The sequence below is a fragment of the Brassica rapa genome, chromosome A05 (genome assembly GCF_000309985.2).
Source record: "Brassica rapa cultivar Chiifu-401-42 chromosome A05, CAAS_Brap_v3.01, whole genome shotgun sequence".
NCBI classification, from domain to species: domain Eukaryota; kingdom Viridiplantae; phylum Streptophyta; class Magnoliopsida; order Brassicales; family Brassicaceae; genus Brassica; species Brassica rapa.
The window spans coordinates 10,701,958-10,724,234 of record NC_024799.2 but is presented as its reverse complement, the minus strand read 5'-3'; the positions used below and the strand labels follow the sequence as shown (position 1 = coordinate 10,724,234).

General features: G+C 37.8%; 3 protein-coding genes and 2 long non-coding RNA genes across 5 annotated transcripts; 3 read left to right on the top strand and 2 right to left on the bottom strand.

Moving 5' to 3' along the window:
• Positions 1 to 78: 78 nt before the first annotated feature.
• On the top strand, positions 79 to 4,455 carry LOC103868498 (protein FAR1-RELATED SEQUENCE 6). The gene is made up of 2 exons (XM_009146588.3): positions 79 to 2,156; positions 2,299 to 4,455. The coding sequence occupies exons 1-2, from the start codon at positions 2,127 to 2,129 to the stop codon at positions 4,267 to 4,269; spliced, it is 2,001 nt and encodes a 666-aa protein (XP_009144836.1). The 5' UTR covers positions 79 to 2,126; the 3' UTR covers positions 4,270 to 4,455.
• Positions 4,456 to 4,598: 143 nt separating this feature from the next.
• Positions 4,599 to 13,977, top strand: LOC103868496. Its single transcript, XM_009146585.3, has 3 exons — positions 4,599 to 7,244; positions 12,492 to 12,569; positions 12,818 to 13,977. Exon 3 carries the CDS (start codon positions 12,828 to 12,830, stop codon positions 13,785 to 13,787), a length of 960 nt encoding a protein of 319 aa, XP_009144833.1. The 5' UTR covers positions 4,599 to 7,244; positions 12,492 to 12,569; positions 12,818 to 12,827; the 3' UTR covers positions 13,788 to 13,977.
• Positions 13,834 to 15,729, bottom strand: LOC103868497 (PTI1-like tyrosine-protein kinase At3g15890). The gene is made up of 4 exons (XM_009146587.3): positions 15,435 to 15,729; positions 15,008 to 15,155; positions 14,655 to 14,917; positions 13,834 to 14,584 (listed from the first exon to the last, which is right to left on the bottom strand). The coding sequence occupies exons 1-4, from the start codon at positions 15,476 to 15,478 to the stop codon at positions 13,984 to 13,986; spliced, it is 1,056 nt and encodes a 351-aa protein (XP_009144835.1). The 5' UTR covers positions 15,479 to 15,729; the 3' UTR covers positions 13,834 to 13,983.
• Positions 15,730 to 17,480: 1,751 nt separating this feature from the next.
• LOC117133901 lies at positions 17,481 to 21,225 on the top strand. The gene is made up of 2 exons (XR_004457959.1): positions 17,481 to 18,781; positions 19,246 to 21,225. It is a non-coding gene; the product is annotated as an uncharacterized LOC117133901 (long non-coding RNA).
• On the bottom strand, positions 20,648 to 22,121 carry LOC103868495. Its single transcript, XR_001958712.2, has 2 exons — positions 21,241 to 22,121; positions 20,648 to 21,089 (listed from the first exon to the last, which is right to left on the bottom strand). It is a non-coding gene; the product is annotated as an uncharacterized LOC103868495 (long non-coding RNA).
• Between the last annotated feature and the right edge of the window lie 156 nt (positions 22,122 to 22,277).

The window sequence follows — 22,277 nt, the reverse complement described above, 5'->3', positions numbered from 1 at the left end:
AAACGACATCGTTTTCATGGCACGTGGTTTTCAAAACCAACCTGTGTGAGAAACCTTTTTTCTTAATTTTTTTAACAACTATTTTTATTTATTAATAAAAAGTACATACAATAACCAAAAATACATTGAAAAACATAATCTGAAAAAACACAAATATCCAGAAAATAAAAACTGAAGATACTCTTCTAGACAAGGCATTGTCATCTGAGTTTCAAACAAATTGACTTTGTCAGTTTGCTTCTGCATATTCACCGTTGATCCCATTCGATTTCCATGTCTGGTTATCATCCGAACTTTGTATCATAACATAATCACTGCAAATACCAAATCTTTTTGTTTTATAAGATTGGCCAACCCCAAATTTGGATCTAGAAATATCTTTCCATAAAAGAACCCAATGTATTGGTTCTATTGAAAAAAATAAAAATTGAAGTTGCCAATTCTCCACGACTATACAAACATCAGAACATCTGTTGAATCCTAAATCTAGTAACATAGATTGGAACATATTAACATGAATAATTAAGAGATTTAGGGGCCAACTGTTTCGTTAATATGAAGTGTAAGTTACAAGCCGAAAAGAGATATAAATAAATAAAGAACTCGTCGTCAAAGCTATCTCTCTCTCTATCTATTTCTCCTTATCTCTGTGTGTATCTCCCATCCTCTCTATTTCATTCAAATGCTCTCTCCCTTTTATACAGTCTTCATTCTTCCTCCCTTATCTTTCGTAGTGGGATGTTAGGGGATTGGTTCGGAAATTATCATTGTACTATTACTTGCATAGGTTCGAGTTTACAATCGGCAGTTTGTACAATCTATGTTCCTAGGCATCTGTTCCTTGCGTGCGTCGGAGGAACATCGAACTATTGGGTCGGTGTTACTGGACTTTCTTTATCGAGTTTGAGTCTAACTCGCTCGTGGGCCGGAGTCCCATCTCCAACAACATCACCTACAACAAAAGAAGTATATCTTCAGTTTCAAATTGTTGTCTCGTCATCTTCAAATCATCATAAAAATTTTCTGACAGATTATCTTCTATCAATATAAGAAAGATGAAAGCACAATTAAGATAGCGTCTCACAAATTTTGGAATATATTTTTCCAGAATCTGATTCAAAAACCGTAGAGACTGGCGAATCATGGTTATAAAGTCCACGTCAGAGATAGAAGATATGTAGTGGATGTAACCAATGCCACATCTCACTTGGATCAAATATCTAGCGTTTCCGATAGGAGATCATAATAGATCTAGAATGATCCATTTACAAAACAGATCACAAGATATCTCCAGAATCATCAATGGTGTGAGAATCAACCAAAGAAACGATGATGTATTCTTCATTGAACAATTCTGGTGAAAAAAACAAAACGTAATAAGAAAAAAATGGTTAGTGCAGTGGTGTTGGTACAGACTCTCTCGCTCTTTATCTTTTTCTCAGCGCTTAAGACTAGGCATTATGACACAAATGGTAGAAGCCATGAGAAAAGTATGAATTAGGGCAGAATAATATCATCCCCTTTCTGATCGCAGAGAGAACAAAACAATTTAGAAATTTTTTTTCTCTTGTCAACGAAAACCTTTATTTATATGTCCGTCTGCTAAGAAAAAAATAATTGTAGAATTAGTAGATAATCAAACTGAGGATAATAAAATCTATAAACTTTTAAATTGTAGGTTTGACATTTCACAGAAACATAGGGTTTTTAATTCTCTTTTATCTTCGAAATGACTTCGTTTCTTGCAGAGAGGGTAAAAACTTACACATTTGAAAATGTATACGGCTATTTTGATATTTAACAAAACTACAGGGGCTTGATTTTTAGCTGTGTTCCGAAACGGCGGCGTTCTACAATCGCACGTGCTATCCAACCTGTGACAAAACCCTAAGATGAGTTGTTCTATGGAGATGCTAGAGTCACCAGTCGAGCCCCAAATCACCTTCACCCTCAGAAAGAAGAAGACTTAACTACCCAACCGCCTTACACAACGGTCAATACCCGCGCAAAACTCACTCCCGGGTCGGATCTCCCGTCCTAGTCCCAACCGGATCCATCCCGGACCGAGATCAAGTTTCGCGATTCCCCTCAAGACAAATCGAATAAAGACAGGAACTTTCATTTCAATGGAGAGAAGTGATTCTGGCGATGTAGATGTATGTGTCTTCCAACAAACTCATAAACCCTTTCATTTGTTAATAACGATTATTATGCATCCCGGATCGTGTTTCTAGAAGCTTGGTTTTTGATTTATTGGTAAAGTTTGTAGCTTTACCACCATTGCTGTTGTCTGAACAGGTACATGCATCTGCTTATTTACAAACCGATGAGACCCACGAAAGAGATGATGGTGGAGAAGCTGACCATGAGATCGATGATGTTGGGTTCACTCAAAACGAACAAAGAAAGAGTGAACACCAAGAAGAAGAGTTTGTTGAGGGCAAAGAGTTTGATGCTCCAGCAGTTGGTATGGAGTTCGAGTCATACGACGATGGTTACAACTACTACAACTGCTACGCTAACGAAGTTGGGTTTAGAGTAAGAGTGAAGAACTCATGGTTCAAGCGGCGTAGCAAAGAGAAGTACGGCGCTGTGCTTTGCTGCAGCAGCCAAGGCTTCAAGAGAGTTAACGATGCTAACCGTGTGAGGAAAGAGACGCGAACTGGCTGTCCTGCGATGGTGAGAATGAGGCAGGTTGATTCCAAGAGGTGGAGGGTGCTTGAAGTCACGCTTGACCATAACCATTCGCTCGGTTATAAATCTGTTAAAAGGACTGGGACCAAGAGGAAGTGCGCAGACTCATCTCTTAAGCTGTACAAGGCTCGTGTGATGGATGTTGGAAACAGTGTGATCCCAAACTCGGCTCCCAAGAAACAGTTTCAGAGCTCTTCTTCTGATGTGCTCAACCTTAGAAGAGGAGATTCATCAGCTATCTACAACTACTTTTGCCGTATGCAGTTGACAAACCCAAACTTCTTCTACCTGATGGATATAAACGATGAAGGGCAGCTAAGGAACGTGTTCTGGGCGGATGCTTTCTCTAGAGTGTCTTGCAGTTTCTTCAACGACGTCGTTTTCATCGACAACGCTTATATATCAGGAAAATTCGAGATTCCTCTTGTGACATTAGTGGGAGTGAATCACCATGGGCAAACTACGTTGCTTGGATGCGGCCTTCTCGCTGGAGAGACGGTAGAGTCTTACCATTGGTTACTCAAAGCATGGTTCGGTGTAATGAAGTGTTCTCCTCAGACTATTGTTACAGACAGATGCAAGCCTTTGGAGGCTGCGGTCTCCCAAGTGTTCCCGAGATGTCATCACAGGTTCAGTGTGGCGCATATAATGAGGAAAGTACCTGAGAAGCTAGGTGGGTTGGTTAGCTACGATGGCGTGAGGAAGGCTTTCACGAAAGCAGTGTATGAAACGTTGAAAGTTGTGGACTTTGAAGCAGCTTGGGGGTTTATGGTTCACAGTTTCGGCATTGTCGACAACGAATGGCTACGTTCCTTGTACGAGGATCGAGCTAGATGGGCTCCTGTTTATCTCATTGACACGTTCTTCGCCGGACTCGCTACTTGTCGTCCTGGAGAGAGTTTGAGTCCCTTTTTCGAGAGGTACGTTCATAAGCAGACACCGTTGAAAGAGTTTCTTGATAAGTACGAGTTAGCTCTTCATAGGAAGCGCAGGGAAGAGACTCTAGCTGAGTTAGAGTCTCTCACCTTGAAAACAAAGTGTTCTTTCGAGACGCAGCTCTCGAGAGTCTACACTAGAGAGATGTTCAAGAAGTTCCAAGTAGAGGTGGAGGAGATGTACTCGTGTTTCAGCACGACGCAGGTCCACGTAGACGGGCCTTTGGTGATCTTCCTTGTGAAAGAACGTGTCCAAGGAGAATCCAACAGAAGAGAAGTCCGAGATTTCGAGGTTCTGTACAATAGGTCAGTGGGTGAAGTACGGTGCATTTGTAGCTGCTTCTACTTCTATGGATACTTGTGCAGACATGCTCTGTGTGTTCTCAACTTCAATGGCGTTGAAGAGATCCCTTTGAGGTATATTCTACCGCGGTGGAGAAAAGACTACAAACGTGTCCACGCGGCTGATAATGGTTTTGTGGATGGCACGGACCGGGTTCAAAGGTTTGATCAGTTGTATAAAGGGGCTCTTGCGGTAGTTGAAAAAGGAGCGGTTTCTTTGGATCGTTATAAAGTGGCGATGCAAGTTCTTGAACAGTCTTTGGATAGAGTTCATAGTGTAGAAGAAAAGCAAGACTAGTGTTTATAGAAGAAGGGGTTTGTGAAACTTATATATCTGTATATAGAAAACTATTTGTTCTTCTTTTGCTGTAAGAAAGCTGTAATAATATATGCCAAGAGGCATGAAGCTAGAAACTGTAATAATATAGATGATGTTTTAGAAGGTTTATTTTGTTTCAATTTATATGAAGTTTTGAGATTTTAAGGAAGTTTTGAGATTTTCAAATTAATTTTAACTTTATTGGAAACTGTTCAACCAATTAGATTTTACAGTGTTTTTTATAATTGGTTAACTGATTTTAAAATTATATCTTTAAAATATTTTTCTAGAGAAATATAATTTCTTAATCTTTGTGCACTATTACAAAACATCAAGTATTATGAAACGGAAGGAGTATTAAAGTTGTTGAAAGTACTTTTTGTTTTTGGATATTTTTTCTTCAGTTTAGTTGGGTAAGTTATGTGTATTAAGTAATAATTCTTATTATCCTTATTATGTTTGTTATATGTTTTTATTTTATTTTTAAACTTGTTGCTTTTACCGGACTTTTGAAACAAATACATAAAGACCTGTAGAAATAACTATAAAATGAATGAAAATTCTGAGTGTTTGGACTTTAATGAGTTTAAACGAATTTATGTATTTTTCATAAGAAGACAATAGGATTGATTTATTTACAATAGACATGTAATCTATTTTCATAAGATAAGAGGAGTGAGCATGTGGAGATGTTGTTGCCGCCTTTGAATATGTCGGGATTGTATCTCCTGGTGTGGTTGTGTTTGTTTCTGTTTTATTTGATGGGTAATATGTAAACAAAAATCATTGTCAGTTGTATTTATCAGAGTTCGTAATTTACTCTGCTTTTTTATTTAGGTAATTTCACTGATCTTGGTTGTCGTCTTCATCTTCTTCGTAAGCATCTGCGAAAGTAATTTTGTAAATTGGTAAATAGCTGGCCGTGTAGTTTATATTTGTTTAGTTGACTCGATGTATGTGTCGTTGAGTTTTAGTTGAGGTGATTGGTTTGGTATATTTGTTTTGAAGTATATTTGTAAGATTATACAAAAAAAAGATAAGTAATGATTAGTCTTTTTGTGATTCTAGTTTTTGGTGTTTTGATTGTTTGGGTTGTTGTGGTTTCTTTTAAGCTGTAAAATAAAGGTTTGTGTAAATTAGTTTAATAAGTAAGGGAGATAAACAGACGACCATAGATCTTGGGAGTAAAATATTTTTGATTATTGATGTTAGCACAATATAGATAATAATATAAAGGAAATTGTGTGTTGATTGTTTCTTACGGATCAATGAGGAGACGGATAACGACTCGAGTTGTTTTTTTGGTGAGTCAGAGCCCTGGACATAACATATTTTTCAACCACATCTACGAGTTTAAATATCAGTTATGATATCAAAACATAATGTAAATCCATATACAATACGTTAATATACTTAAGAGTTCTAGGTTTGTGTTCGCAATCACTTGGAGATTGTCGAATAGTCTAATTATGACTGGAGATTGATCTCAAGAGCACTTGTGACGACTTCATCAATAATAGTTGGTGAGATGAAACGAATGAGGAATGAATGATCAGTTATCTTGTACATGCTTGAGCACCTAGCAACCTCAAAACGATCGACTTTCACAATGAAACCAACTTTCAAAGATGACATGTAATGATTAGTACGTCCGGCAGGATTAAACCCATGAATCATAGAATCTGTAAATAATAGAAACAGAAAATCAATTAAAAACAATTATGTTAAATAAATGTGATAAATTGAAGATTAATTTACCTTTTCATCGAGGAAGAGAACAGTGATTCCCATAAACTCACTGTCTTTCTTGAAGTTCAGGGAATCCCAGAAGCGGAGGAGGCCAGAGGCTATGCTCTAACTACTACGTCCAAGATGAAAAGACTCGAAGGTTGAGTGACAGACGCCGGTGATGCCGGTTTGAGAAACTGGAGAGGCATAGAGAGACATTTTCTAGAAGATGAGAATTAATGAGTTCTGTGGATATATAGATTAGGTTCATCAAAGATGAGAATCATATATATAGAGTTTACAGAGAGACTACAAATCAGGAACATTTATGATCAAACGATTTAAGATGAGGAGATGAAGAGTTCACCGGTGAAAAAATAGATTACGAACAAATACACGGTGCAATTCTATAACTCAGACTTGTCCGAGACAATAATAACCCTAACTCATGTTAAACGATGATAGTTTACAAAGTGGGAAAACTATAATTGTTGCAAACTTGAATTTTTTTTCATATAACGTAATGAATCTCATTTAAAAATGAAACACATAATATACTTGTAAGCCTGACCCTCAGAGGAAGCCAAATAAGCAAAAGCTTCCGACTTTCATAAATATGTATTAGTTTTGGCTATCAATATACAAAATATTCTTTAGTTTAGTGATATAAATGTTAGTGTTTATATTTTAATTATGTGGATTCAAACCATGGGTTAAACATTTTTTTACACTTTTTTAAGTGGGACTCACACAGATGTGGCGCGCCGAGGAGTGCATGCAGATTTTAAAATTTCATGATTATGTATAACACAGACTATTTGTATATGCATTAATCTTTTTTTACTAATGAGATCAGATGTTGATGGTAATTTAGCTATAGCTGATCCAAAATTTTATGGTCAGTTTCCGGTATAGTTATTATCCCTATGGGTATGGATGGGCCTGCCTTTAATTAAGCTTATGGGACTAATGAGCCTGTGTCTAACTAATTTCCAAAATTACAAAAAGAAAACAAAAATGTCTCCAGAAATTTGCGATTCCCTCTCTCTCTTGTAGAAGAATTAGGATAAAATTCAAGTTCACTTTTGGCGCAAAATCCCAGATATTTTGTTAGCCGGCGAGTTCGTAAACTTCCCAAGTTTCTCTGAATCAGTCGTCTCCTTCATATCGCGAATTGTGATACAGATTGTTTGATTCCTTCTTTAATCCGCGCAGCAGCTAGGGACTTCTTTGATAAGCAAGGCTTATCCGTAACAAGACAGGGGGGAGAGATTAGAAGAAAGGATAAGAATTTAGATAAGGTTTTAATGATCAATTATGATAATGCGAATGTTTACATCTCCTCAACATAAATACTCAAATGTAAAGACAATACGACAACGTATAACTCTTATTCATTATTCTTCAACTAAGACTCTCTTTCTCCCCCAGAGTCTTTACTTCAACTCATACTTCCTCTTCAGCCACTCTCATGCTTCCTCTGTGATCTTCTACGCTTCTGAACAAAGGCTAGTGGTACTGCTAGCTTATCAATACCCCCCCGTAAGAGACTCAGCTTGTCCTCAAGCTGGCAATGAGGAAACTGTTCCATCAGACTCTGAAGCGGCTCCCAAGAATTCTCGAACTCCGGCAGCCCAGACCATTTAACCAAAACCTCTGCTTGCTGCCCTTTTAACGACTTCCTGATGCTCAACAGATCCTCCGGTTCCGCATTCCACTCCATTGTTGATGATAGGATTAAAGGGAGCTCCTGGACCTTAGTGTTAGGCTCTACAGCCAACTTCAGTTGAGAGACATGGAACACGGGGTGTATCAAGCTGTGCGCGGGAAGCGACAACTTATAAGCCACCTTCCCAACTTTCTTCTCAACACGATAAGGTCCAAAGAACCTCGGAGCTAACTTCTCTGCACGACGCGTAGCCACTAACGACTGTCGGTATGGCCGCAACTTCAAGTAAACCCACATTCCAACCTCAAACTCTACATCCCTGCGCTTCTTATTTGCTGAAGCCTGCATCCTTGCCTGAGCTGTGACCAAGTTATCCCGCAACTCCTGCAACAACTGATCACGCCCTTTGATCAACTCTTCCACTTCTGCATTTGCCGTTGGCACATCTCCAAACCTCAACAACTTCGGGGGATCGCGACCATAGAGGGCCTTGAACGGAGTAGTGTTAGTAGCAGAGTGGTGAGAAGTGTTATACCAATACTCTGCCCACGGCAGCCACTGCGCCCAAGATGATGGTTTGCGACCTGCGAAGCACCTCAAGTACGCCTCAAGACAGCGGTTAACTACCTCTGTTTGTCCGTCCGACTGGGGATGATATGCTGTACTCTTGTGCAATGCTGTCCCCTGAGCCTTAAAAAGCGACGACCAGAACTGACTCAAGAACACCTTATCACGATCCGAAACCATAGTTTCTGGAAACCCGTGGAGCTTCACAACTTCCTTAACAAACGTCTCTGCTACTGACTTCGCGGTGAACGGGTGTCGAAGTGGAATAAAGTGAGCGTACTTAGTGACTCGATCCACTACCACCAGAATCACATCAAACCCTTTTGAGAACGGCAACCCCTCCACGAAGTCCAAGCTTATGTCAGTCCACACCTGTTGAGGAATTGGGAGTGGTGTGAGCAGACCAGCAGGCGACAGGGTGGAGTATTTGTTCTGTTGGCAGACAGCGCAGGCCTTGATAAACTCTGTGATGTCAGTACGCATTCCCTTCCACAGCACCTCTCTGATCATTCTCTTAAACGTCTTCAGAACCCCTTCGTGACCTCCGATATTACTGTCATGGAACTGTCTTAAGAGAGCTGGAATGAATGGTGATTTCTCCGGAATCACTAAGCGACTGTCTTTGAACAACAACCCATCTTTCACACTGTACCCTTCCGTTCCAGCTACTCCATCCCTCACTGCATCCATTATGTTTTTCAAGACTGCATCCTGAGTCAACTGACGAGCCAACTCCTCCTTGTCCAGAGTCAGAGGTGCTGTTAATTGTAACTCAAACATCTCCTCTTTTTCCGGAATGCGCGATAACGCATCTGCCACTCCATTATCCTTTCCCGGTCTGTACTCAATGGAGTAGTTCAACCCAAGCAACTTCGACGCCCACTTCTGCTGCTCCACTGAAACTGCTCTCTGCTCCAATAGGTGCTTCAAACTTTTCTGATCAGTCCGGATGGTGAATTTGTTACCCGTCAAATAATGTCTCCATTTAGTCACCGCAAAGACTATTGCAAGAAGCTCCCTCTCATAAAACGATTTGACTCTCCCTTTGCTCGAAAATGCCTTACTGATAAAGGCAATGGGCCTATTGTTCTGAGACAGCATGGCTCCAATGCCTACTCCTGAAGCGTCTGTTTCAACTACAAAGGGCTCATTGAAGTTTGGCAGTATCAGCACAGGCAGTTGCGTCATTGCTGTTTTCAGTTTCTCAAACGCCTTCAACGCCTTCTCTGACCACTTGAACTCTCCTTTTTTCAGTAAATCAGTCAACGGTCGTGCTATCCTTCCGTACCCTTCCACAAACCGTCGATAATAACCTGTCAGTCCAAGAAACCCTCTCAGAGAAGTGATGTTTCGAGGCTGAGGCCACTGCTTCACTGCTACAATCTTTTCTGGATCAGCTGCAACGCCCTTTCCCGAGATTACATGCCCCAGATACGCAATCTCTGACTGTCCAAATGCGCATTTCTTCTCGTTGGCATAAAACTGGTGATCCTTGAGAAGCTGTAGCACCACTCGCAAATGTTCCCTGTGCTCAGCTTCGTTTTTGCTGTAGACGAGAATGTCGTCAAAGAACACCAGTACGAACCTTCTCAGATACGGCTTGAAGATATCATTCATGACGGATTGAAAAGTCGCGGGAGCATTGGTGAGGCCAAAAGGCATCACCAAGAACTCGTAGTGCTCCTCATGGGTTTTGAAAGCTGTCTTTCCCACATCTTCAGCCTTCACCCTGATTTGATGATATCCAGACTTCAAATCCAGTTTAGAAAATACAATAGCTCCAGCCAACTCATCTAACAACTCCTCTATCACCGGAATAGGATAACGGTCTGGTATGGTGCTTTTGTTCACCGCGCGGTAGTCTACGCAGAAACGCAGCCCTCCATCCTTTTTCTTCACAAGCAACACCGGACTCGAAAAGGGACTGATGCTGGGTCGAATGATACCGGCTTGTAGCATCTCCTTAACAAGCTTTTCTATCTCATTCTTCTGTGTGTGAGAATAGCGGTACGGCCTCACGTTGATTGGCGACGTCCCCTCATGCAGAGTTATCGCATGTTCCCGTGACCGCTTAAGGGGCAACCCTTCTGGCATCTGAAACACTCCTGAGAACTTCTTCAGCAAGTTTGTCACCATCGGGCTCGGTCTTTTCTCCTTCTCTGATTTGGCCCCTTCAAACAATGTCTGAAGTTCCAACAAATACACAATATCTTCCTTCCCACACAACTTCTCCATTGCCTTAAGAGACACCTGCGCCTTTAGTAACTCAGGGTCACTGCAAATTGAGACCCATTTTTCGTTCTGCTGGAATCCCAAGATGTGGAGACCCCAATTGATGCGAGTCTCTCCTAACTCAGCCAACCACGAATATCCCAACACCAAGTCTATATCTCCCAGCTCAAACCGCAAAAACTCCTCTTTAATTTTAACTCCTTGGATTACAACTTCCACCCCTTCGCACTTCCCTGAGCCTGATATGACTTGACCATTACCCACAGCCACACCGAAGCCCACGGTATTCACCACCGGTAGCTTTAACTCTTCTACTAACTTCTTTGCTATAAAGTTACACGTCGCCCCTGAGTCAATGAGAACCACTACCTCCTTGTTCCCAATCAACCCTCTCATCTTCATGTCTTCTTAGAGGTAATGCCTACCATCGAATTCAACGACAGTACGTGGAGCTCTTGCTCTTGAGTACCATTTTGATCTTCAGACTTCTCATCATCACTCAACTCCTCTTCATCTTTTTCCTCACTTTCCTCCAACTCCAACTTCTTATAACGCTGAAATGCCTTACAGCGATGACCCGCGAAGAACCTTTCCCCACAATGGCGACAAGGGTTGTGAACTGTCCTCCTCTGCTCATTTCCCTTGTTATCCCCTGTAGAATCCATGGATTTCCTCGCAGGCGTATTCTCGCCATGTTTTGTCTGACTCGATTGAGAGTTGTAACTTCGCTGATTAGAGTTGAGTGCAGGCGCAGAACTGGTCCTTTGAAACGATCTGTTATGGTACGAGTTGAGCTCATTCTCCTGCTCTTCAATGATCTTCGCCATATCTACAATCTCATCCATTCCCACCGGCCTCAATCGCACCACCTGCTCTCGCAAGCTGCGCTTCATACCATGTAGGAATATCTCCTCCAACACATCATTGGTTACGTGTGGTACCTCAGCTGATAGCTCCTCAAACTGCTCACGATACTCAGATATGTTACCCGTCTGTCGCAGTCGAAGCATCTGACTGAGGATCGTTCCCCCTCGAGTGGGTTTAAAACGCCTTCGTAGTTTCGCTTTGAAATCCCTCCAATCCAACGGCTCTTCTCGGTCCTGAATCATCCGTAACCAAGTGACGGCACAACCTGTCATACACGACATGGCCAATGATAACTTCTCACTCTCTTCAGTCAAGTTAACCGAAAAACACTTCTCCATCCTGAAAATCCAATCATCTGGGTTCTTTCCTTCAAAGTTCGGTAGATCAAGCTTTTTCGGAGGTGATTCGAGCTTCTGTTGAGCTGAATACCCCGACGAACCGGCGTGATACGACGGAGTGTGGAGCTCCGCCGATCGATAGGGAATCACCGTTTCCGGAACGTGCAGCAGACCCTTCTCTGAACGGATCTGCAACCCTTGGCCCTTAGATGCAGATCCTTCATTCTCTCGACCGATCGCCACCGCTTCGACCTCCGGTGACTTGTCCTTCTCCTGCGTTGTTGCTACCTTCGTTTGATGCTGAAACAACGCCATCAGCTGAGCATGACGCTCCTCCGCCTTCACAGACGCATCCAGAATCGACTTCTCACTCTTCGCCGTAGCTTCACGTAACTCATCGATCGCGGTTGCGAAACCACCGATCTGACCTTCGAGAGCAGAGATCCTCTCAGTGTGAGTCTCTTGCTTCGGAGGCATGATTTTAGGGCTCTGATACCAATGATAAACAAGGCTTATCCGTAACAAGAAAAAAGGGAGAGATTAGAAGAAAGGATAAGAATTTAGATAAGGTTTTAATGATCAATTATGATAATGCGAATGTTTACATCTCCTCAACATAAATACTCAAATGTAAAGACAATACGACAACGTATAACTCTTATTCATTATTCTTCAACTAAGACTCTCTTCCTCCCCCAGAGTCTTTACTTCAACTCATACTTCCTCTTCAGCCACTCTCATGCTTCCTCTGTGATCTTCTACGCTTCTGAACAAAGGCTAGTGGTACTGCTAGCTTATCATTCTTCTCCGATAATCTCTTCCCTTTCCGGGAAAAAAGTCCGATCAGAAGCAACAGATCTAATAAACTCTAAATTCTGGTAAGCTGATGAACATACTATTTGCTAAATTCTCGATTTTAATGGAGGATAGTCTTTCGCAATTTAACCTAAGTTTTGATAGAATGGATTCACTTAGCTAAATCGTTTTCAATTGACTGATCTCCGATGATAATCTGTCGATTTGGTAACCGTAGCTGCTTTAGAGTAGAATCTGGTCTTGTAGTTTTGAGAATCTACTGCGTTTATATGAATTTTACATAAGATGTTTATGGCATTCACATTATTAGCTAGAGAGAGATGAAGTTCAAGGCGTTTCTCACTGAAAACGGAGTGAATCTCTTAGAGAGAAGGTTCCTTCCCGCGTTTGACAAAATGGGCAAAACCTGTTACCTCTTCCTCACCAAAGACCACTTGTTCTTCCTCCACAACCTTCTCAACGGCGACGGAGTCCAATGCATTGCTCAGTTCCGCATCGACGTCCTCTTCGACGACTACCGTATCTCCAGCCAGAACGACGACCGTATCGCCTTCTCCCTGGACGTTTCTCTTCTCTACCGTGCTGTCAAGAGCAGTGTCAGCATTTGCACTGAGTTCAGCGGCGGGTTGGCTTCCAATAGGCTTCAGATCAAGCTTGTGAAGAAGCTCCCTCATAACTGTACGCAACCAATGCCCTTCTTGACGTTTGAGACCAAGGGGTATAAATCTGCTGTCATTCAAGATGTTCCCATCTCCAAACCGCTGTCTCGGTCTCAAGTTGTGGAGCTTCAGACAGCTCTTGACTCTGCTCAAGACCTGCCTCCCACTCTTGTTCAGGTCCAGGACCCTAATCAGTTACAGAACTTTGTGGACCGTATGAAACATGTTGGGGATGTGCTTAATGTTACGATAAGCAAGCATGGTGATCTTCAGGTGCAGACCTCCACGACATTGATAAGGCTTGGCTCTGAGTTTCAGAGGCTTTCGGTTGTTGGAGAGAAGTCTCAAGCTCCTGCTGAGGATAGGAACTTGAGCGCTCAGACACGGTCAGAGAGAGCGATTGCAAGAGGAGATGCTCAGTCTGTGCAGGTGAGTGTTAAGCACTTCTTAAAGAGCCTTCAGTGTCACTTAACCAAACCAGACTCGGCTTTCTATGGAATTGCTCCTCAAGGTGCTTGCTTGACTGTCATCTTCCAGTTCTTGGTTCCAGGGACTCGCCAAACCGACAAGTCTATCACTTTGCATTGCAGGCTTCCTGTCTTGGATACAGGCTCCAACTAAATCTTAATGAGTGTTAGTAGTTTGCTTTTATCAAAAAGACTTTCCGTTAAGACCATATATGTACTACATTACACTCCCCTACAAGCTCTCAAGCATCAACAATTGAACAAAAAGAAAAAGAAAAACCAAAATCATATTCTTACAAAAGAAACAAAGAATGTGTGAAACCGAACAACAGACACTTTTGTTTTTTTATCTACTCTTGTTCTTGTTTTTGATGTTGCTTCTCTTCAGAGATTTCATCTATAGCTTCTCCTGCATTGTTTCTATTGAAGAGTGGAGTACCTTCAAGATAAGTCATCTTCTCCTTAGATTCATTCATCAGCATCTCCACAACCTCAGACATTGTTGGTCTCTTCTCTGGCTCACTCTGAGCACACATAAGCGCAACCAAAACTACCTTTTTCAGCTCCTCTTCCACATACTTCCCATTCAGCCTTGGATCCACAATGTCGCCATACTTCTTCTCATAAACCAGAGGTAAAACCCATTCGGTAATACCCCTTGTTTGGTTTAGCCTCTCTATAGGTCTCTTGCCAGTTACAAGCTCAAGCAAAACAACACCGAAACTATACACATCTCCCATATATGTCCCTCTTCCTGACTCAATACATTCTGGTGAGAGATACCCAATGTTATTACCACCCTTGGTGGTTTTAGTAGCTCCATCTTCATCTGGCATCAGCTTACCATATCCAAAATCAGTAACACGAGCTTCAAATTCTGAATCTAGCAGCACATTGCTTGCTCTAACATCTCCATGGACTATCCGAGGTGTTGCATGATGGTGTAAGTATCTATACAAAATGAAAACGAATAATGAGTTTCCATATTTATATGAACGTATCTTGATTCTGGAGGACTTACGCAATAGCCTGAGCACAGGATACAGCGATTTTCATCCGCCTGGTCCAGTCAAGAAGTGACTCAGAGGAATGCAGACCATGAAGATGTGAAACCAAGCTCAGATTTGGCATGTACTCATAAACAAAGAGTCGCTCTTGTCCTTCCGCACAGTAGCCTCGCAGGCTCAATAGATTCTTGTGGCGAATACGTGCGAGAATCTCGACTTCTACAGCAAAATCTGTCTCTTCTCCGCTATTCCATGCCTTGAGTCTCTTGACTGCAATCTACAGACAAGAACATTAACTCATTATTAGAAATGAAAATCAAAGAGACCAATCTGTACAATGGACAAGACTTTTAAAGATCAAAGATACCTGAGATCCAGACGAGAGCTGACCCCAATACACACTACCAATTCGACCTTCGCCGAGTTTGTTATCATAATTAAAACTGTTCGTGGCTGCGTGAAGTTCCTTCAGTGTAAAAATCCTCCATGATGGTTCAGTCTTCACCTTCTTTCTCCTGTGTAACATCAAAACAAATAAAACATTAGTTTCTCACTTCCTCCTCCTCCTTATGATTGTTACCAAATCTGAAACTGACAGGGTGTTCTTGTCCGAATATTCCAACAACTAAAGAAGATAATTTGAACATGCATAGCCTCCTACCTAAACTCAAGCATTCTAAAGTATCTCAAAACCCAGATTAGGAAGAACACTAAAACCGATGAAACCAAGCGAAAGACTTGGGAAGAAACCCATAAACCAACAAATCAGTTGAGTCAAGATACACCCTACTTACCCATTAGATCCTTTTCCACAACAGAAGCAACAGTAAAACTGCATCTTTGAACAAACCCACACACACAAAAAAATATAGCTCCTTTCGTGTAGAGACTCTTCCTCGTTGATGCCAAAGAGAAAGAGGGTTAAAGCAAAAAAGGTAACGCCTCTTTTTTTGCCTGGAGAATGTAACAGTAAAGCAAAGGAAACTCCTTTGGTACTCAAATCTCGTTGTAATGAACTTTTTTTTTTTTTTAACTTCTTGAAGAAGAGAAACGAATATTTAGTATAGAATCTCTCTCTCTCTCTATTATTTAAAACCCGGTTGGCTTTTGTCGCCTTTGAATTTTAATGGGGATGTCGAGCTGTTTTTAATTTGAAAACTATTATATTATTAAAATATTAGTGTGAATGATGATTGTACATATCTACATATATATGGTTATTTAATAAATAGTATATTATTAAAAATAATTAGGTGTTATTTATATATTAAATTTATTATTTGAAATTTTAAAGCTTTGCTTTTTATGACCTGTTGATGATAATGGCTCATGACAACTAATCAATTTTTTTTAGTTATTTTATATGTGAAAATCCCAAGGTATATGTAAATTTGGTTATTAGAATCAAATTAAAAATATATAATTTAATGTTTTTGTATTTGGATGCAACATCTGAAATCTTAACATGTTCATCTAAATGTTATTCGTTTTCGTAGTTAGTATTTATATTTATATGCTAAATTTGTTAGTTTGTTAATTTAATAATATCAATTGAATGCTACTAATTAGAAATACTAAAAAATATGATTTATACTATAATAATGAAAAATAAGTATATTTAAAGAAATATTTTTAAAATTATATTGGTAACAAAATATTGTTTTATATAAATAATTTTCAAATTAAATTGTCAATAAGAGAACATGATTTTGTTATTTTTACGGAAAATGCTATTTTGGGATTTTGATGGAAAACTTGTTTTTTCAATTTAAAACCGATATTGTGGTTTTGGAGAAAATTCTTTGTAATTCTGGTAGAAAATAGTATAGACGAGAAAAGTCAATTATGTTGTTTTGCCGGGAAAATCCGATTTAGCGGTTTAGGAGAAAGCCCTGATTTTGTAATTTTGGCGGATATTTTAAGCAAGAAAAGTCAATTATGTTGTTTTGCCAGAAAAACCTAATTTGCGGTTATGGTGGCAGAAATCTGATTTTGATGTTTTGACGAGAAAGTTTTTTTTTACGTTTTTGTGGAAAAATCTTATTTGTCGTTTTGGTAGAAAAGCCAATATTTCTATTTTAGCGGAAAAACCATGATTTTCGGCTTTGGCGGAAAATCTCGATTTAACTATTTTAGCAGGAAATCCCGACTTTATGGTTTTGGAGAGAAAATCCGATTTTATGATTTTTGTAAAATAACTTTGATTTTACTGTTTTGGTGGGAAAATCAAATTTAGCGGTCTAGCCAATTTTGCAATTTTGGTGAAAAAAAATCTGATTTTGCGGTTTGACGAAAAACTCAAATTTGTAGTGTTGGTGAGAAAACGTTATTTTTCGGTTTTGGCGAAAAAACTTAATTTGTGTTTTTGACAGAAAAAAAGAGATTTTCCGGGTTTGCGAAAAATATGATTTTGTGGGTTTTGGCGAAAACCCCCAATTTTTGCGGTTTTGGCGAGAAAACTTAATTTCCACTTTGATGAAAATTTTGATTTTGGCGAGAAAATTTGAATTTTGGTTTTGGTAAGAAATCCTAATTTTATGGTTTTGGCAAAACAATTCAACTTTGTCATTTTGGCTAGAAAACTCGATTTTACGATTTTAATGGAGAAACTTAATTGTTGTTTTAGCAGAAAATCTCTAGTTTACTGTTTTGCCGAGAAAAAAAAATTACTTCGCTTAATAAAAAAATAATATATTATCTAATAATTACAATAATTAATCTAGTTAATTTTATATTTGTATTGAGTGAAATATTTTAAAGGGAAAATTTTACTTATACACTTTTTATGATACCACTTTTCAACTTTACCATCAATCAAAAGGCATTTTCAAAAATACCACATTCATTAATGTGTAAAAGACAATATTGCCCTTAACTTATCTTCAACTCATTTCTCTCTCTCTCTCGTGAATCTCCGTCCGTCGTCTATCGTCTCTGTTCAGATCCGCTGTTTTCCGTTCAGATCCGCCGTCTCCGTTCAGATTCGCCGTCTCTGTCCTCCAGATCCACCGTCTCTGTCCTGAACCGACGTCTTCGTCCAGATTCGTTGTCTTCGTCCAGATCCACGAAGCAATCGAGATCGAGACTCAAAACTTCAAATGTTGAATCCTCAGCAAGAATCACAACCTGTAAGTATTTTTTTCGGATTTTGTTATTTTGATCTAAGAGAAAGAGTTATCTATTAATAGTCTGATCTAAGAGAAAGATTTCTAATAGTGAACATTGAGTTTTTGAAAATTTATAACTCTTTATAAATCGAAGTTATTTAGTAATGTAATTGACATGTTCAGTTCCCGACACTCATAAAAGAAGCATATGTTCAAGCTTATATGAGAGCCACAACTCTGCCATCACACATTTTCTTTGATCTACAATGTTAATCATCAAATTCATCATTGTCTCTTGTTTTTTTTTCTAAAGTCTTATTGACCAACCATTGACATTTTTTAGTTTCTTCTTGTGTCTTAGATTGCAGAGTCTGTTTCTTTTAGCAGCGATAAAAAGTATGATATAACGCAAGTGAAGGCTCCACCTCAGCTGCAGAAAACGATGTGTTAAGTAACTCAATCAACTAAAAGACAATTTAGAAAGGCTTATAAGACAGTTTATAAAGTTTGTTAAATAATTTATAAGGTTTATAAATTCTGCACAATTTTGAAGTTAACTACGAGGTATTGTGATACTTCAACAGAGCTACCAGACAAGCCAAAACTGATCATCCAACGTTCAAATATGAATTATGTTGAAAATGATTTTTTGTATTTTAGGTAAGGAGGAATTTAGTGAAATTGAGAATTCACACCTTGCGGAAGTGTTGTAGAACTAGCTAGAAAGAATAACATTCAATTTTCAGGAGAACCTTATGCAAATAAGATTATTGATGAATGGGGGTAGATCTATGGTTCACTTTCTCATATCAACCAATGGGGTTAGATCTATGATTATTGATGAATGTAAATAATTTATAAAAGTTTATAAAAAACGTTATGAAAGCATACATTCAATTTATAAGGGTATTATATGAGTTCCATAGGTTTATAAATCAACTAAAAGAGTTTATAACCATTTAGAAAGCCTTATAAAATAATTTATAATGGTTTGTATAATAATTTATAAGGGTTTCTAAGGGTACGTAAATAATGTATATGGGTTTATAAAAATAATTTATTAAGTTTATACACCATTATAAATATTATAAAATGATTTATATGGGAATTTAAAATTTCTGAAGCGGTGGAGTCTTGATTGCTGTCCACATGTACCTCAGAATCTGCCATGTATCATCATCTCTTTACAAAGCCTTATAAGGATATGTAAAATTATTTGTAAGAGTTTATAAACTATTAATAAATGCATATAAAACAAGTTATAAAATCTATAAACCATTTATAAATGTTTATAAGAAAGTTATGAAAGTTTATAAATAATTTATAAGGGGTATGTATACTATTAATAAGAGTTTATAAAAACTGTATGAAAGATTATATTCAATTTATAAGAGGTATTATAAGAGTTGTATAGGTTTATAAATCAACTAAAAGAGTCTATAACCATTTAGAAAGCCTTATAAAACAATTTATAATGGTTTGTATAATAATTTATAAGGGTTTATAAGGGTATGTAAATAATATATACGGGTTTATAAAAATAATTTATTAAGTTTATACACCATTATAAAATATTATAAAATGATTTATAAGGGAATTTAAAATTTCTGAAGCGGTGGAGTCTTGATTGCTGTCCACATGTACCTCAGAATCTGCCACGTATCATCATCTCCTTACAAATCCTTATAAGAATATGTAAAATTATTTGTAAGAGTTTATAAACCATTAATAAATGCATATAAAACAAGTTATAAAATCTATAAACCATTTATAAATGTTTATAAGAAAGTTATGAAAGTTTATAAATAATTTATAAGGGGTATGTATACTATTAATAAGAGTTTATTAAAACTTTATGAAAGATTATATTCAATTTATAAGGGGTATTATAAGAGTTGTATAGGTTTATAAATCAACTAAAAGAGTCTATAACCATTTAGAAAGCCTTATAAAATAATTTATAATAGTTTGTATAATAATGTATACGGGTTTATAAAAATAATTTATAAAGTTTATACACCATTATAAAGGATTATAATAAAACAATTTATAAGGATGTGTAAAATTTCTGAAGCGGTGGAGCCGTGCTTGCTGTCCACATGTGCCTTAGAATCTGTCACGTATCATTTTACAAAGCCTTATAAGGGTATGTAAAATTATTTGTAAGAGTATATAAACCATTAATAAAGACATATAAAACAAGTTATAAGATCTATAAATCATTTATAAATGTTTATAAGAAAGTTATGAAAGTTTATAAATAATTTATAAGAGGTATGTATACTATTAATAAGGGTTTATAAAAACTTTATGAAAGCCTTATAAAACAATTTATAATGGTTTGTATAATAATATATAAGGGTTTACAAGAGTATGTAAATATTTTATAGGGGTTTATAAAAATAATTTATAAAGTTTATACACCATTATTAAGGATTATAAAATAATTTATAAAAGTATGTAAAATTTCTGAAGCGGTGGAGTCTTGCTTGCTGTTCTCATGTGCCTCACAATCTGCCACGTATCATCATCTCTTTACAAAAGTATATAACTATTTATACAGGTTTATAAAACTATTTAAAAGGGTGTATTAAACTATTTACAAGAACATATAAGCTATTTATAAGTCTATTGTTAAAAGTACAACTCGACGATTTATAAGTTTTTATTAAGAAGTTTTTAAACAAGAGTTGATTGTATATGTCTATACAAAACACATAAATGTTTGAACTTGAGAAGTCTTGTGAGGAATGCTAGGCAGAATGAGTGTAAGAAACTCAAAGTGATTTATAAGCGTTTATAAATTTATTTACAATGGCTTATAAGGTAATTTTTCTAAAATCCCTCCAAAAGACAATCAACACAAAAAAGACATATCTGGTGAAAGAGCCACGTCCTTCAACAAGGGATATATTGCTTTAACATAGTCTGAGAACATCAAGGCTTCTCCATATCTCACTCTTCTATAAAAGAAACAATTGAAACACAACTCACTTACATGTCCAACTAATATCTTCAACTATGCAACTACTAAAAGAGAGATACAATTGTTTTAGTATAAGAGATGTCTAAAGAAGATGAGAGAGAAGAATGTACTAAGAAGCCAACTCTGCAACTTTTATAAAGCGTTATAAATACGTAATTCTTTGATAGCACAAACCACATTCTTCTTCAGAGTCTCTCTTGCCTCTTCAAACAGCTCACCAACCTCGTAAATTTTCAAAATCTGAACAAAAGCCAGTCACATATTATTTCTACGCATCAGCATTCACTTCCAAAAATAAGATTCAAAAATAGTATGCTTTCGTAACTCAACAAACTCATCCTTCATCTCCACTGCTTCTGTAGATATTATACACAAAACAAGACATAAAAAATAAATCTCACAAAGTATAAATAGAACGTTACACTACCAAAACACCAACGTTCCACCTCATATACTGCACATACTAAAACATTGCTAGTCAAACTACAAATAGTAGCATTGTATTACCTTAAGGAAGTGAGATACTTAGATATGCATATCACCACACATATTCTCCACAACATCCTTTAAATCCAAAAGCTGACAACACACATTTGTAATTCTCTGCAACATCACCAAATCAACCAAGAGAAGAAGTAATCATGGAATAATTATACTCTTAGGTTAGTACCTTCTCATGAATTAAATAATTATATAAATCTGAAAACTATGACAATAAATCAACCAAATCAATAATTGTACTCTTACGTTAAGCTTTGTGTCTTTTGATTGCTAACAGATCAACAGTAAGATTTGAAAGGACCCAATTTATAAGATCTTATAAATTTGAGATCTGAAAACTTCACTTGAAAAACTTCGTCTTCTTTCTTAGAAACATATCTGTTTTGATAAATCAAGCTAAAATTACAGAAAGAGGCAAAAATCACCATATACTATCATCTTATCTTTGTTAGTGTTTCTTAGGCGTTGGGAGAGAGATCGTCTCGTTCGTCTGAGCTTGTCGAGTCTGTCAGCTTTGCCGGAGAACTTCTCGGCATCGTCAGATCTCGCCGGAAAACTCGTTAGCGTCGTCAGATCTCACCGGAAACTCATCAGCATCAGGAGAGAGATCGTCTCATTCGTGTTTCGCCAGAGAACTCATCAGCATCGTCAGATTTCGCAAGAGAACTCGTCTTCGTTGTCAAAGCTCGCCGGAAAACTCGTCAGAATCACCGGATCTCGTCGGATTGATTATCGGATAGTGGAGAAGAAGATAATAATTGTAGTTTTAATTAGATAGGGGTATAATTGTATTTTGCCTATTAAAATTTTAATGGTAAAGTTGGTTAAGGTATTAATGAAAAGTGGTACATTGAAAGTGGTATTTGTGGCAATTTCCCTATTTTAAATTTTAATATGCAAATTTTGCATTTAAACTCTACATTTTTGTATCTCAAATATCAGATATGCGAAATACTATAGATTTTGCATCGAGATACTTTATCAAGATATTGATGCTACTGTGTCCAAATGAACATTATTTGAGTATTTGTATATACATCATG